The following is a 16,191-nucleotide window of genomic DNA, read 5'->3' as shown; positions in this document are numbered from 1 at the left end:
ATGATCACCACTACCCAATATACCTGGATCGTTGGGTGACGAAAAACCCGCAACTTTGGTAAGTCAAAGTAGTATATACTCAATATCGTATGCTCAATGCTAACGTACATTGATTAAGAAATTAATTATCAAGACCTCGTCTTTCAGTAGATAGCATAAAGACTCGCCTTGCTGTTAGATCCATTCAGTGCTATATCATACCAACGTCATCATATTTCAATAAGGCTTAGGAATAATCGGACTGACATTGCAACCTTTCAGAACTGACCGCGTGCCTTAAATTGAGCGCAGCCCACAACCGGTCTACTAGAACAAAAACTTAGACTTATGTTATGTTCGCTTATACATTTAAATATGCAATAAACATCCATTAAATGTAAAACATAACAACATTATGACAAAAATAATCTGTTGCATTCATTGGAAAATAATTATTATAGTTTTACAGTATTCAATCACTCGAAAGGTGATTTCTAGTATACAAACCCTAACATGATGAATGATGAACGATAGAATGATGAAAGAACTTAGTATGCGCAGATGAACTTTTTGCTCACAAAAGAATTTAGTAAGCTCGGACCTTTTATGAAAAACCCCGTGTGTTACTGTTGATGGCTTGACAACTATATATAATGTATGTTTTGTTTTTGGCACGTGTCCACTGAGTACTCCTTTACTCAGCCCTGCATATATTTTTAAATGTGCAGGTTGAACGTCCAGAGGAAGGAGTATTGATCAAAGACGATGCTTTTAATCAATCAAGTGGATTTCTCGACAATTCGTGTCTTTATACACGAAGTCGTTTAGTAAGGACCTATTCCGCTGTACTTTTGTTAAGTGAGAACTTCAAAGTCTCACCATCGAACTCTAATTTAGTTGACATGATGAATTATTCTATTTCGAGATCTTGTAATCTAATAATTGGCTTCTATTTCGTGGTATTAATGGATTGGCCTTTCGGCAAGCTCCTTGAATTCTACCCCTTTTCTTTCCCCGCTTCTATAACCCCCTTATTAGTCGCGAATTACCCATTTTCGCTATCCTTAGCAAAATAGGGTCGTGACAATATGTTAACTATTTGGTAATAATTACAAGATAAATAATTAATGTGTTTGGCACGATAAGCATGATATATATAAGCCTTATCATTCTCAACCCAACTTGGAATTTTTATGTGATCATTTCACCATCCAACTAACAAAGCAGTTCATTATTAGACAATACAGAGTTCATTTTAAGATCATTTTAGTTCATTCTTTCTATAATAAACTAAAACGATCCAAAAATAAACTCCGTATAAAATGAACTAAAACAAACTAAAAGTGAACTGCGTGTTATCTAAATAATAATGTGCGCACGTTCCAAGGTTTTGTCAAATGTATATTGAAGCACAAAAAATACAAACTAAAACACAAAAATATCAGAAAATATAAACGAAGCAAAAAAACATAAAAAAAAGTAGTAGAATTTCAGCAATCGACATTATTGTTATGACAAACTCATCAATCATAGGTTCATTTGATTAATACAAGACTCATAAGAAATAAAGAATCAAATCCATCCCATTTTCATATTAGTAATCTATCCTCAGTTTCTATTAGCATTCTCTCTACGCATGTACACCCAAGCAACCACAGTGAACACAAGAAGATTCACAGCACTCAAACCCGCCAACAACCAATAGTATCGGTCCAGGCGACTCCGGTTCAACGTGTACTGAAACCAATTACTTAAATTTCCGACAATATAAACCGAAAGCACACTCAACAAGAATCCCAGCCCGCTCACAAAATCAACCGCAACATTAAAGTACCTCCACAAAGCCCTCCCGTCATTTCCACTTTCATGATCTAGTCTCCTCTGCAAGTGTTCAGGAGCACAGTCTCTGTAAAATTCAAGGATGCTCTTCCGAAGAAACGAATCCAGCCCTGCCAGAAGGAAGAACTGCAACAGCAGCCACGCTGCATGCATCGGTATCACTTCATCATCCGGCTTGTCCACCAGACCATACCTTCTGATCACCTTCAGCCTCTTCATCTCCATTCCTTTTCCCAACACAAAATTAGTTAGATGAGCTAAAATTAACAATAAATTTATTTTTTTGGGTATACTACTACCTGCAGCAGTTATACAGCATACGACCGAGTAAAACATGGCTGATATGATCCCGGCAATTGCAATACGAAGCTTTTTTTTACCGCATTTGAAAAACAAGTAGAGCCACATGTCGTGAAAAAACTTGAAACATATCACAGGCAGTTGCAGGGCTAGGAGCGGAACGTTCCAACTCCCCACCTTGCGGTTCATGTGGTTGGCTTGCTCCACAAAGTACGTGTTCCCAATCGATGACACCATCCCGCACACCAGGAATGTCATCGATATAGGAACCATCCGGACAATGAATCCCGCTATTTCAACTCTCTGTTGCTCAAACCTCCTCACATTATCAGGACTTTCGCCTTCTGGCGCCAAAACCTGATTCAAACACCTAAAATACCCGCACAATCATAAACACACGACTTCACTGTTTCGACTTGTATAACCATATGATGATCAATCCAACTAAAATAATTCCTGGACTATATATTTTGTCTGACAAACTGAACAATCACGTAAAATAGTGAAAAAATGTAACCAGTGATTACCTTGGAAAACGATTAATTGCAAAGGAAGGCATGCGAACATCGGGCCTTTGCTGAGATTTATTGTTGGAAGTAACGGCGGCATATACAACTCTACACGCGGTGGTTAACGGACTTCCCTTGGGTACTTTAGAATGTTCATAGCAAAAGATTCCACAAAGAAACGAAATGCCCATATAGGCACTGTAAATTGCTGGGATCTCAAACAAAAGTTTCCATTTTCTTACAAATATTAAGATGAGAAGCGATCCAACTAAGTATATGACAGACTTATCAGCGCAAGTCACACAGTCCAAGTATGTCGTAAAGAATTTCTTCAAGCAGTTAGAATCTGCATTCTGTTCGTCGTGTAAGGCATCCAAGGAGAAACTAAGGCCGGCTCTTCCAACAGCGATTAGCACCATTCCGGTGAAGAAGAGAGCAACTTGCGTATGGTTCAAGCACGACTTCGCCTCCTCAATTGGGCACCTCCCGCCGTGATGGTCCAGGACTCTAGGCACCGAGAGAGCAACCATTCCAATTCCCTGCAATGACGTAATGACATAAGTTGTAAATAAAATTTATGGGATTGATCCAGGATTTAGGAACCTGCTGTCGTAATGGACTAGGATTCCGCTTCCGTTCCATAAAAATTAAACTAATTCTAAATAAGAAAAGTTTTGAACAAATACAGTATTCTTACACATCATTTTATTTATAGTTACAACTTTTGTCGTTAGAATAAAAAACTCAATTTGCGGTAACACTGCTACACATCGTTTTATTTATAGTTACAACTTTTGTCATTAGAATTAAAAAACTCAATTTGCGGTAACACTGCTAATAATGTGGACGCTACAATCCACTAATATTACTTTCATTATTTCTCCCTTACTCTCTCTCTCTCTTACATTAACAATTGCGTACTAAAACTTGTGTCATTTCAACATGTGTTATTTTTATGAGACACATGGGGTATTGGTTTACTCGAATTCACAATCCTCTCCATGATATTTATAGGAGATATTGGCTCCTAATATCATGGATCTTTCAAAAAGTTGGGTTTTTTCCACGAACTTTCAACTTAACAAATATTATTACGAACTTTACCGAGTGCGTTATTTCCCACAAATGAAAAAATTCCGACTATATTAATGACTTGAAGAACATTTTTGGATGGTGTGCTTCAAAAAAAACTATCCTCAAAGATTGAAGAACTTGAAACTCTCGAAGTTGTTGTCGAGAAATTAAGAAAAAAAAATCCGTATGATAATATCATTTGCCGATGAGAAATAACAAACTCGGATATATTATTTATCAAGTTGAAAGTTCGTGGGAAAAGTCCAACTTTTTGAAAGTTCCATGATATCAGAGCCAATATCCCTATTTATAAACTCAATTATTCAAATACTTTCTTAGAATTGAGCAACTTAGCTTTATTAAAAATTTTGGAATTATTTTTTGGTTGTACGGTCTGGGTCGGATTTAGCCCACCCTAGGCTTGGTCGGACTGGATTGCATAATATTAACTGAAAAGGAAATGGTATATATAGGTGGCGTTTTATTCATTAGAAAGATAATAATGAGATACAATATGGGATAAGCCATAATATGATATGTCAAGGATTAAATTAGTTATAGAAGTGAAGGTGAAAGATGAACGTTAATCATGAGATACAATCTAATCTTGACATTATGAAGACAGACCAAAATATATTGTCATGAGCAAAGCTTTTGCGAAAAAATGCAACTAAAACAGAGCAAAATCAATCATGACTTTTAATCACAAATAATCATGGAAATCGAAGGATCCCTTATGCAAAGGCATACGGTAGACATGATTAATGATGAACGCAAACTCACCGTGAAAGAGAATAGAGTAGAAACCGAAGCCACAACAAGATTTCCGAGAAATGTATCAGCCAGGAATTGGAGAAATAGTGGCAAAATGAGGCTCATTCCCTCCCAAAAATTCATGATTGCAGCAGCATGAGTGAAGCTTAGCCTCCATCCATTTGTTAAGTAGGCTTGCATCACAAAAAATATACGATGCACCAAAGCATCTGGAAACTTGGGCCATAAAATCGGAACACTCTTTACTGCATGCAACCCAAATTTGCTAGCTCATGTTAATTCATACTTCAACATCAACACACACACACATATGGACGAGTGAAATTCTGCCAAATATCAAAGCAAATCTCAGTAATTGGATCTTGTGATAAAACTGTTAGATTGATGCCACGTGTCATCTAATAATGTAGATTATTAGGGTCGCGTTGAAATAATAATACTAATTTACAGTAATTTCAATTCTGTGTATTAAAATTATCAACACAAAAACATAAAAATAGAGATGAGGTGATTCTTAACTGAAGTTAGTAATGGTATGCCAGCATCCTGTCATTATATGTGGACTGCAACAGATAATGGCCAATGAAACAGAGCAAACACCTATTGTTTAATAGTTTGACAACTTATATAAGCCAACATTCTTCAAAGTTGTCTCACTTTAGATATCCCTTCCCTTATTTTTGGGGTTTCTTTTGTAACATTTTGGATTATCACAATTACTACGAGTAAAAGGTATTTTAACATTTTGGATTACCACAATTACAACTAGTAAAAGGTGTTTAATACGTGCAACTAAAAAATATTTTGCATCCATGGATTTATGTAAGAGATTTGTTGTCCCGTTTAGTTTGTCGTGTTGGTGTTCACTTCTAAATTTATTACTTTAATAATATTTATTATAGAAATAAACTTGAGTATACATAAAAAAAACATATGCCAATAACGGGAGATATTTGTTCAATTTATTCTCATAGAATAAAGTCCCTTTGAAGTTATTTGGAACTTCAGGAAGGTTTTTAGGTAAAGAATAAAATCAAAACGTGATACATGTTGGTTTACAGGTAGTAATACTTTTTTATTTGTTTGATGCCTGGTTTACACTTTAGTGGCAGTACTTGCGTAGGAATATTTCCCAAGTATTATGTTCTAACTTATTAACTTCAACTTATACTACAAAATAAAAGGTACTACAGTCGCAGAATTACACACCGTGTGAATTTTGAAGAGATCCTAAACTAAGTTAATTTTGAAGGGAAATTAATTAAGCTAAATTAATTAATAGGAAAAGACAAGGACATAACAAAAATGGAGAAATCCGAAGATATGCAATTAATAACATTATTTCAGTGCTCAAATCAAAATGTCATTCACATTTGGTTGCAGTGAAACTTTAAGTTAAGGTGGGTAAAAAGTTTAGATAAGTAAGATCAAAATCATCAGAATTCAATAGTAGCACATCCCTCTATATAACAACACTCTCAAAACTCATATTACATCAACTTTCATACTAAACCCCTCAAACTATTACATAAAAATTTTGATCAAAGACAAGAATGAAGATAACAATCAAAGAAGAATTAACACTTGCTAGAATTATAATATTTCTTCCATGTATAGCTAGAATTGGAGTTTTTAAAAGTTTGTGTAATAATAGAGAGAAAATCGTCCAAGTATAACACAATTTAGTGTCCAACCAATTGTGCCTACACCTTGAATTCAGTAAACACTATATGTCTTATAAGAGTGCACTAATTTAACTCATAATTGTTATAAATACAGGATCATATTGCCTTGTACATGTGATACTTTATGTATTTACAATGGAAGAAAATGATTAAAGTGGAATGAAGATGAAAACTACAACCAAACCAATGATACAAACCAAATTGTAAGTGCCACGAGGGGCGTCGGGTGTTGTACCAGACGCCCCTCGTGGAAGATGGTCTGGGCTAGAAACTTGTTTTTCGGCAATGCTTCGGTTTTGGTCCGGGGTACCATGTATCCCTCCTGTGGTCAAATTAATAATTTGGGTCCACATATTTAAAAAACAATAAAAGTAAAATGAGATATTTATTGATATGTAAATAAAATTATAATAATATCTCATTTTATTATCACTATATAAGTTTCATGGACTCACTCCTCATCTCATCAATTGGATGTAGGGTAGAACCCGGTTGGTTCAACCATGGTATCATAACGAGTGACCACTGATGTGGGCTAAACTTAATTGATCCAGTAGTGTATTTGGAGTGAAATAAAAAATGATTGACGCAACAGTGTATCTAAACTTTAAATTTGGGCCAGACCAAGCTAAAAAATGACTGACCCAATAGTATACTTGGATTTTAAATTTGAATTAGTTCGGTATAGGGGTAAAAAAAAATGAAACTACTGTATAAGTCTTCTGGCTCATTACTTTTAATATCAATAAGTTTGGAATGGAATTCTATAAATTTATATCATAATCAAATTAAAAAAAATAGACATGTAATTAATGGGAACAGAGATATAATAATTGTGATATGAACGTAATACACGACCATGAAAAAAGCACGGTCCTGCCTAAAATTCGTCATGCAGCTTGTGTGTGTACAAAAACATAAATTATTTAATCGACCTGACAAAAGGGAATGATAAATTCTATATTATTTTAATATAAAAGGCGATAAAATAGGTACTTTATCCGTCTATAAAAAATAGATTACATTTACTTTTTTTTTTATGTCCATAAAAAATAGACCGAGTTTGAAAAAGGATCTCTCCACATTTGCTATCTAACACAAATTAAACACTACTAATAATAAAGACCTCACATTCCACAAATACTACATCTTTCTAATTTTTTCCCTTCTCTCTTGCTTTTTTCTCTTCTCTCTTACTTTGCAAATTCCACATTAAAAATTTCATACTCCCTCCGTCCACGAAAAATAGGACACATTGTGAATAACACATGTTTTAATGTGGAATTGGTAAAGTAAGAGAGAATGGAAAAAAAGTAAGAGAGAAAAATAGTGTTAGTGGAATGTGGGGTCCATATTATTAGTAAGAGAGAAGGGGAAAAAAGTAAGAGAGAAGTTGTTGAAAACTTTCTTTTTTTAGATGTGCTTTATTTTTTGTGGACAATCAAAAATGGGAAATGTGCTCTATTTTTATGGACGGAGGGAGTAATACTGTTATGATTAGAAATAATAAATGATTATAAATGTTTATATATAGTGCATTATATGATGGAAGACAAAACGTTTCATTTATTAAAATAAAATAAATCGGTGATTAAAATTTTAAAAGTGCTATTTAATGCAATAAGTGAGGAAGAGGAAAATAATTTATTTGAAAACGTAAAGTCAAATGGTTTTACAACAACGGTGTCTAACCATTTTTAAATGATTATTAATTTATACCTAATTAAGATTGGTTAATGGTTAATGTGTTGATTTTAGCAATACAAGAGTTTTTATAAGTGACTTCACATTCTTCAGTTTTGTTAATTACTATAAACAAATGCTCTTTGTTTGTCATAATTATTTTAATTAATTTTTTGTGGACAAAGTTGTAAAATTGTCTATAAATAACTCGACTTCATCCATGTTTATGCAATAGTCCAACATATATCTATATTATTTAATCATCAATCATGAATAAGACGAGCCACTATCGTGATAATTTCATCGATCATACAAAAAGTAGTTTGAGTTTCATTATATTTATATCCACATATTTATATAATTTAAAGAAATATAAAAATATATATATATAAATCTGTGCACACTATATTACGCTAGCTAGTTGTTAAAAATCTCAACAAATTTACCTATTTCGTTTTTTTTTACTTTATTATAGCACAAATTGACCTAATTCATGTTAAAATGCCAATCACAAAAATCTTCCCACTTTTTAAAAAATTTCTAAGTAATATTTGTGATGGAAATTAATGAAAGAATTCTAACCTTGCATACGGCCATGAAGTCATGATCAGTCTCCCTATCACCGAGTCCCAAATCCGGCACGTGATCTCCGAACTCCCTTGTTGAAAGAGATAACAAAGTTGGTCAAGTCGCTGCATGCCAAGTTGATCAAGCTATTGGTCAAGCCGCTGCATGCTAAATTGATCAAGTTGAAAGAGAAAACAAAGTTGGTCAAGCCGCTGCTAGCCAAGTTGATCAAGCCGTTGCTAACTAAGTTGATCAAGCCGCCATCTGCCGAGTTGATCAATAAGGCGCGATCTGTGATCTCAAGTCACTGGCTGTCGAGCTGATCAAGCTGCAGTGCGTTGTGCGCAAGCCAGAACAACCACGAACTCCATGAGAGCTGAAGCTGAGAATGAGACAAAGAAGAGTAAAGAGTGTGCGCCACAAAAGGAGCCAATGATCAACCTCACACGTGTTGAATCCTCGGACAAGCCAGCTAAGATGGAGGACCACATGTGTACTTGGCGCGACGTGGTGTTGCGCGGTTTAAAGAGGAAACATGTCTTACAGAGTTTGTTAAAATAGATTAGTACAATGTTTTAGGTCGTTTGAATGTAGTATATATGTATTGCATCTGGTTACATTTGAAGCAATGAAAAATGCCAATTTGAGATAACTCTCCAAATATATTGTTGGGTTACAAACCCATCCCACATCGGATGAGTGAGGGAAGTTGGAAGGTGTATATAATTCCTGTCCAACCCCAATTAGCTTGAGGCCTTTTGGGAGTGACCCAAAAACAAATCCGTGCGGGCTTGACCCAAAGCGGACAATATCAAACTAATGTTGCAGTCGACGATCCTAACAAGTGGTATCAGAGCCGAGGTGGCTATGGGTTGTGCCTGGATGAGCCCCGGTTAGGGTCGGGCCCTGAAGGACTCGGGTTAGAGTCGGGCCCAGGATGACCCAGGGGCCAGGGCTGGAACGACCCATGTTCGTGTCGACTGCGTTCCCGATGTGGTCTCGGTTTGAGGGGAGGTTTGTTGGGTTACAAACCCATCCCACATCGGATGAGTGAGGGAAGTTGGAAGGTGTATATAATTCCTGTCCAACCCCAATTAGCTTGAGGCCTTTTGGGAGTGACCCAAAAACAAATCCGTGCAGGCTTGACCCAAAGCGGACAATATCAAACTAATGTTGTAGTCGACGATCCTAACATATATCTCCAGTGTGTGTGTGTTCATGGCTTCCGCAGCTTTCTTTCATTGTATCAGAGCAGGATCTCACTGATCCTGGCTCTAGATCTTGTTTTTGTTCTTTTTTTCTTTACTACTCAAAAATGGCAGAAGCCAATGAAACTATTCCGGTGGCAACACTGCCACCAATCTTCTCTCAGTTGCCCCCCATCTCGGTTAAACTAACTGATGGAAATTTTCTTATGTGGCAGCAACAAGTTGATGTTGCGGTGTATGGCTACGACCTTGAAGGATTTATCACAGGGGACACTGATCCTCCTCCACAATTGATTCCAGACCGAGATGGAGAGTCTATGGTTTCAAATCCAGCTTACATATGTTGGCAAAGACAAGATAGGAGAGTGGCTGGATGGCTCTTGTCTTCCTTATCTGAAAATGCTCTAACCTTGGTGGTAGGGCTCAGATCTGCTAGAGACATATGGTGTGCTCTAGAGATAAACTTTGCAAGCCGCTCCACGGCTAAGGTGATGCAATATCGATAACAAATGCAGAATTTGAAGAAAGATGGAATATCAATGACTGACTATCTAGGCAAGATGAGAACATATTTTGATTTGCTTGGTTCAGTGGGGTGTAGTATCTCATATGCTGAACAAGTGCTCCACATTCTTGGAGGACTTGGGCAGGATTATGATCCTGCTGTATGTGCAGTGACTTCCAGATCAGATCCTTGGAGTCTTGGAGACGTTAGTGCATTTCTGCTCAGCTTTGAGTCAAGAATGGAGTCAACTAGAGCGAATTTCGTTAGCTCAGATGGATCACAACCATCATTGAATCTTGTCCAGCAGCAGTCTGGGCAGAAGAGGGAGTCTCCAAATTTCAACAACAACAGATTTGAAGAAGCGAATGGAAGGGGTTTTGGAGGAAGATTTCAGAGAGGAGGAAGAGGTGGCAGAGGTTTTGACCGAGGAAACAACAAGATTGTCTGTCAGCTATGTGAGAAACCTTCAGCAGTAAAATATTGGCATATGTTCGAGCAAAACTTCACACCACCTCAAATCCAGTTCAGAGAAAGTTCTCCACAGCAACACAATCAAGGATTCTTCAATCCTTCAGCTCATCTTGTGCAGTCAGTGCCTAGGTCTCCTTCAGCATCATTCTCTATTGGGACTCTATCAGAGTTCAGCTATGGATCAAATGCGTCATCCAGCTGGTATCCAGACTCAGGAGCAATGCACCATGTGTCCAATGACTTTAGCAATCTCAACATAAGCACTGAATACACAGGGGGTAAGAATCTCTTGCTTGGTAATGGATCTACCGTTAATATTGCAAATATTGGAGAAAGTGCATTTAAATCTCACTCAACTAAATTCTCTAGAAAGCTTCATCTCAAAAATCTTTTGCATGTACCTAATATCACCAAGAATCTACTGAGTGTTTCCAAATTTGCTCAAGACAATTCTATCTTTTTTGAATTTCATCCAAGTTTCTGTTTTGTCAAGGACCTGAGCACCAGGGAGGTAGTGCTCAAAGGAACTCTTGAAAGGGGCCTATATCATTTCCTAGTAGATCCTACTCCAATCAAGCGTGGCCCTGTCCCCTTTTCTTCCTCCACTCCAGAGAGTCTAGTTGTGCATTCCCTGAGCTTGAGCAAACAATCCAGCAGTAGTTCCAGTCAAGTTTGTAGTTCAGTCTTGTCTTTATGGCATAGTAGACTAGGACATCCTACTCTAGATGTTGTTAAACATGCTCTCAACAATTGTAATATTCCTTATAATTCAATGGAAACTATTTCACTTTGCTATCCTTGTTGTGTGTCTAAAGCTCATAGATTACCATATCCACACTCTACCTCACAACACAATGCACCTCTGGAACTTGTTCATAGTGATCTTTGGGGGCCTTCTCCAGTTAAATCTAGAAATGGATATTCTTACTATGTCTCATTCGTTGGCCATTTTTCTAGATTCACCTGGATTTACTTACTCAAAAATAAAAGTGATCTCACTGCTGTTTTCAAACAGTTCAAGCTTATGAGTGAAAACCTCCTAGGATCAAGAATTAAGATTCTTCAATTAGACTGGGGAGGTGAGTATCAGGGATTAGTTCCTTTTCTGAAAGAGAGTGGGGTAGTTCATAGAGTATCATGTCCATACACACCACAACAAAACAGTTTGGCTGAGAGAAAGCACAGACACATTGTGGAACCTGGTCTAGCCTTGTTAGCTCAATCTTATCTTCCACAGAGATTCTGGGATGATTCCTTTGTCACAGTTGTTTATCTCATTAATCTTATACCATCCAAAATCATCAATAACATTTCCCCATATGAGGCTCTTTTCCTTATACTAGACCCCTATAACAACCACAAACTTCAATTTAGGTCTGTTACAGGGATTTTCCTAGGATATAGCTCATCTCACAAAGGATACAAAGTTCTTCTGCCTGAAGGGAAGGTCAAGGTGACTAGAGATGTCATCTTTGATGAAACTGTTTTTCCATTTCAAATTCTCCATCTCCTACTGCCATTGTTGCTCCACCACCATCATCATGTAATCATTCTTCTTCCTTGTCTCCAATCCTTGCACCTATTGTTTCCCCTCGTAGTGAAAATACTGCACCAGATCACTCATCTAGTATAGATTCTGTCAACAGTCCCTCACCTCTGTTATCACCTGATGTTCAGTCACCTGATTCCTCACCTCATGATGTCCCTCCAATCATTCCAGCAGTCACTCAGGCAACTCACTCAATGACAACCAGATCAAAATCTGGAATCTTTAAGCCCAGAGTCTTCACTCTTTCTGTGTCGTCTCATCTTCCTAAATCAGCTCTAGAAGCCTTACTTATTCTTTGCTGGAAATCTGCTATGTTCAGTGAATTTAATGCACTTCTTAACAATAAAACTTGGATATTGACAACACTTCCTCCAGGCAAGAATCTTATAGGCTGCACTTGGGTTTTCAAGATTAAGCTTCACTTGTCTGATGTTATTGCTAGATATAAAGCGAGATTAGTGGCTCAAGGCTTCTCTCAATAGCCTGGTTTTGATTTTAATGAGACTTTCAGCCCTGTGGTGAAGCCTACTACAATCAGAATTATCCTTTGTCTTGCTGTGTCTCTCGGCTGGACAGTGACTCACCTTGATGTGAATAATGTCTTTCTTAATGGTGAGCTTAAGGAGGACATCTACATGAAGCAACCAGTTGTTTTGAACAAAGGGGTCCTCACTTGATATGCAAACTCAACAAAGCAATCAATGGACTAAAACAAGCTTCCAGAGCATGGTTCTTCACAATTCATTCTGTCCTGATCAAGCTTGGCTTCTCCCAGAGTAAATCTGATGCTTCCATGTTCATTAGACAGATATGTGGGGAGGTTATCTACTTGCTTATATATGTAGATGATATGCTCATCACAGGTACTTCTCAAGACTCCATTCAGAAGGTGATATTTCAGCTTAACTCTTGCTTTTCATTAAAAGATCTTGGGAAGGTGAGCCTGTTCTTGGAAGTTGAAGTTGTCGACTACTGATGGAGGTCTACATCTTTGCCAACCAAACTACATCAAAGATCTTTTAAAGAAAGCTAACATGACAGGAGCTAAAGGTTGTCCAACTCCAATGATTTCCACCTCAGAATTGAGCAAAAACTCTGGAAAACCAGTTTCTGATGCAAAACTCTACAGAAGCATTGTAGGAGCCCTGCAATATGCTTCTATTACCAGGCCAGACATCAATTTTGCTATCAACAAGGTGAGTCAGTACATGGCTGAACCATTAGACACACATTGGAGGGTTGTGAAGAGGATCTTAAGATCTCTTTCAGGGACTTTAGATTATGGAATTCAAATTAGAAAGTCTACTGGTGAGGTTTGTGCGTTCTCTGACTCGGATTGGACAGCAGACCTAGATGATAGGAGATCCACCACAGGAGTGTGTGCCTATCATGGAAGGAACCTTGTCTCATGGTGTGTTAAAAAGCAAACTATGGTTGCTAGATCCAACACAGAAGCTTAGTATAGGAGCCTGGCTCAAGCAGCTACTGAAGTGAGATGGTTGTCTTCTATGCTTAGTGAATTGAAGATTAAGAAGAAAGGGAGTCTAGTGATTTAGGTGGACAACTTGAGTGCAATTGCATTGGCTTTTAACCCTGTCTTACATGCAAGAACTAAGCACATTGAGATAGATATCCACTTTGTTCGAGATAAGGTTCTGAGCAGGGAGATTGAGCTGAGGCATGTTCCAACGGGGGATCAAATAGCAGATATATTCACTAAACCCTTGAGTCATCAACTCTTCGTGAAGCTGAGAGAAAGGTTGGGAATAATATCTCTAGCCTCACTCGGATTGAGGGGGCGTGTTGAAAGAGATAACAAAGTTGGTCAAGCCGATGCATGCCAAGTTGATCAAGCTATTGGTCAAGCCGCTGCATGCCAAGTTGATCAAGTTGAAAGAGATAACAAAGTTGGTCAAGCCGCTGCTAGCCAAGTTGATCAAGCCGCCATCTGCCGAGTTGATCAACAAGACGCGATCCGTGATCTCAAGTCACTGGACCGTCGAGCTGATCAAGCTGCAGTGCGTTGTGCGCAATCCAGAACATCCACGAACTCCATGAGAGATGAAGCTGAGAATGAGACAAAGAAGAGTAAGGAGTGTGCACCACAAAAGGAGCCAATGATCAACCTCGCCCGTGTTGAATCCTCGGACAAGCCAGCTAAGATGGAGGACCACATGTGTACTTGGCGCGACGTGGTGTTGCGCGGTTTAAAGAGGAAACATGTCTTGCAGAGTTTGTTAAAGTAGATTAGTACAATGTTTTAGGTCGTTTGAATGTAGTATATATGTATTGCATCTGGTTACATTTGAAGCAATGAAAAATGCCAATTTGAGAGAACTCTCCAAATATATCTCCAGTGTGTGTGTGTTCATGGCTTCCGCAACTTTCTTTCATCCCTAACGACCATGGCCCGTTTGTGGCCACTCACAAGCACGTCGGTCCTCCTCACAAACCCCGTGGTCTGGGCCGATCCCGTGACCTCCAACTCCGTCCTGAGCACCTTCTTCGCTCCTAAATAATTCCTCACGAAGTGCTCCACTATGATCCTCGGATTCGCCATCACGATGCACCTCCTCCTGAACGAATCGAACACCTCCCACGCGTCGGGCCGGACGTCCTCCGCGTAGAACTTGGGGAGCACGGACCGGGCCACGAGCTCGATGTCGCGGACCTTGAGCCCTGTGAAGGCGATGAACACGAGCGTTTCGGTGGCTAGGGACTCGGACACGAACACGTACACGAAGTAGATGAAAGGGGCTGAGGCGAGGAGGGTTAAGGCGCGGAACAAGCTGCCGGCTTCCAGCGCCACGAGCATGAAGTAGGGGAATGAGCTATTGGACCAGAGGAGAGTGTCGTCTAGGTCAGCCGCCACGGTTTGGTCCGACCAGCTGTCGCGGCTGCGGCTTGATATCGGCTCGAACCGCCGATTCGTCACCATTTTTTTTTACTTTTTGGAGAGAGGGGAGTGTGTTTTTTGAATTTTTGTGTGATTGGATAGTTAATTTTGTGTGAGGTAGTTATGTGAGTAGTAACATGGAAAGGGTGGAGTGGTTTAAAGAGAAATGAGGTGGAAAGGGTAGGTGGTGGATTTTAGGAATGAAATTGGCATGTGGTTGATGAAAAGAAAAAAAAATCTCAATATTGAAACTATGTGATTGGATGTGTTATACTCTATCCGTCCACTATATAAAGACTCTTTTTAATTCGGCACAGATTTTTAGAAATTATTTTATTTTGCGAAAGAAAAGTAAAAGGTAAAAATGAATGGAACGTGATACTCAATTTTGAAGTATTAGTTTTATAATGAATTGTGAATGTAAAAAGTTAATGAAACGTAAATTCCGTATACTTAAAGTGGAAAAAAATAAATGTTTCTATAAATAATGAACAATCCAAAAATAGCAAAATAACTATTTTAAAGAGTAGACAATACTATTATTCTTAAGATATGATGGGTTGTTTTGAAGCTTAAATTGATATCGGAGTGACCAGGTTAAAATTTAATTAGCTTACATTGAAGGATATCTTGAGAGTAAAACTATTGGAAGCCATATGAATATGAAAATTGTTTACCATATCCAAAAATTTGATAATTTATCTGCCATATATTAAAACTTTCACGTTAAGCCTTTTTAAAAGCCCAAACCTAAAAGGAATTCAATTATGTAGTGGAGTATGAAACTACCTAAGCCCAATCTAAGTGTGGCCCAAAACTCTATATTCTTTTGGAAGCACTGTGTGATTTGAAAGCACTATATTTTTCCGTGAGCTATGTGACATGTAATAAAGCATTTGATAAAAAGAAGGAATAATATTCCAAAATACTTTTTCAAGTGCATTCGGAGTGGACATAAGTTGTAAGAATCGAATTTTATATTCGGACGTAAACTATTTGAGTCAAAATTCTTGCCCAATTCTTTTTTATGACTGCCACAATCTCAAATAATTCATATTACCATGGAATAGCATACAAATTATATATAATAACAGTAAATAATTCTTAGAAAAACTAAATAATTCATTTTACCATCATTTCTGAATTTATTAT

General features: G+C 37.8%; 2 protein-coding genes across 2 annotated transcripts; both read right to left on the bottom strand.

Moving 5' to 3' along the window:
• Window positions 1-1,485: 1,485 nt before the first annotated feature.
• LOC121769045 (protein NRT1/ PTR FAMILY 5.5-like) lies at window positions 1,486-5,117 on the bottom strand. The gene is made up of 5 exons (XM_042165705.1): window positions 4,995-5,117; window positions 4,485-4,720; window positions 2,646-3,166; window positions 2,118-2,488; window positions 1,486-2,045 (listed from the first exon to the last, which is right to left on the bottom strand). Exons 1-5 carry the CDS (start codon window positions 5,026-5,028, stop codon window positions 1,588-1,590), a joined length of 1,620 nt encoding a protein of 539 aa, XP_042021639.1. The 5' UTR covers window positions 5,029-5,117; the 3' UTR covers window positions 1,486-1,587.
• Window positions 5,118-14,511: 9,394 nt separating this feature from the next.
• On the bottom strand, window positions 14,512-15,081 carry LOC121777772 (glycerol-3-phosphate 2-O-acyltransferase 6-like). The gene has a single exon (XM_042175130.1). The coding sequence runs from the start codon at window positions 15,079-15,081 to the stop codon at window positions 14,512-14,514; it is 570 nt and encodes a 189-aa protein (XP_042031064.1).
• Between the last annotated feature and the right edge of the window lie 1,110 nt (window positions 15,082-16,191).

The sequence above is a fragment of the Salvia splendens genome, chromosome 2 (assembly GCF_004379255.2).
Source record: "Salvia splendens isolate huo1 chromosome 2, SspV2, whole genome shotgun sequence".
Classification (NCBI taxonomy): Eukaryota; Viridiplantae; Streptophyta; class Magnoliopsida; order Lamiales; family Lamiaceae; genus Salvia; species Salvia splendens.
Note: the sequence above shows the minus strand (reverse complement) of the source record. Positions and strands in the feature narration are given on the sequence as shown.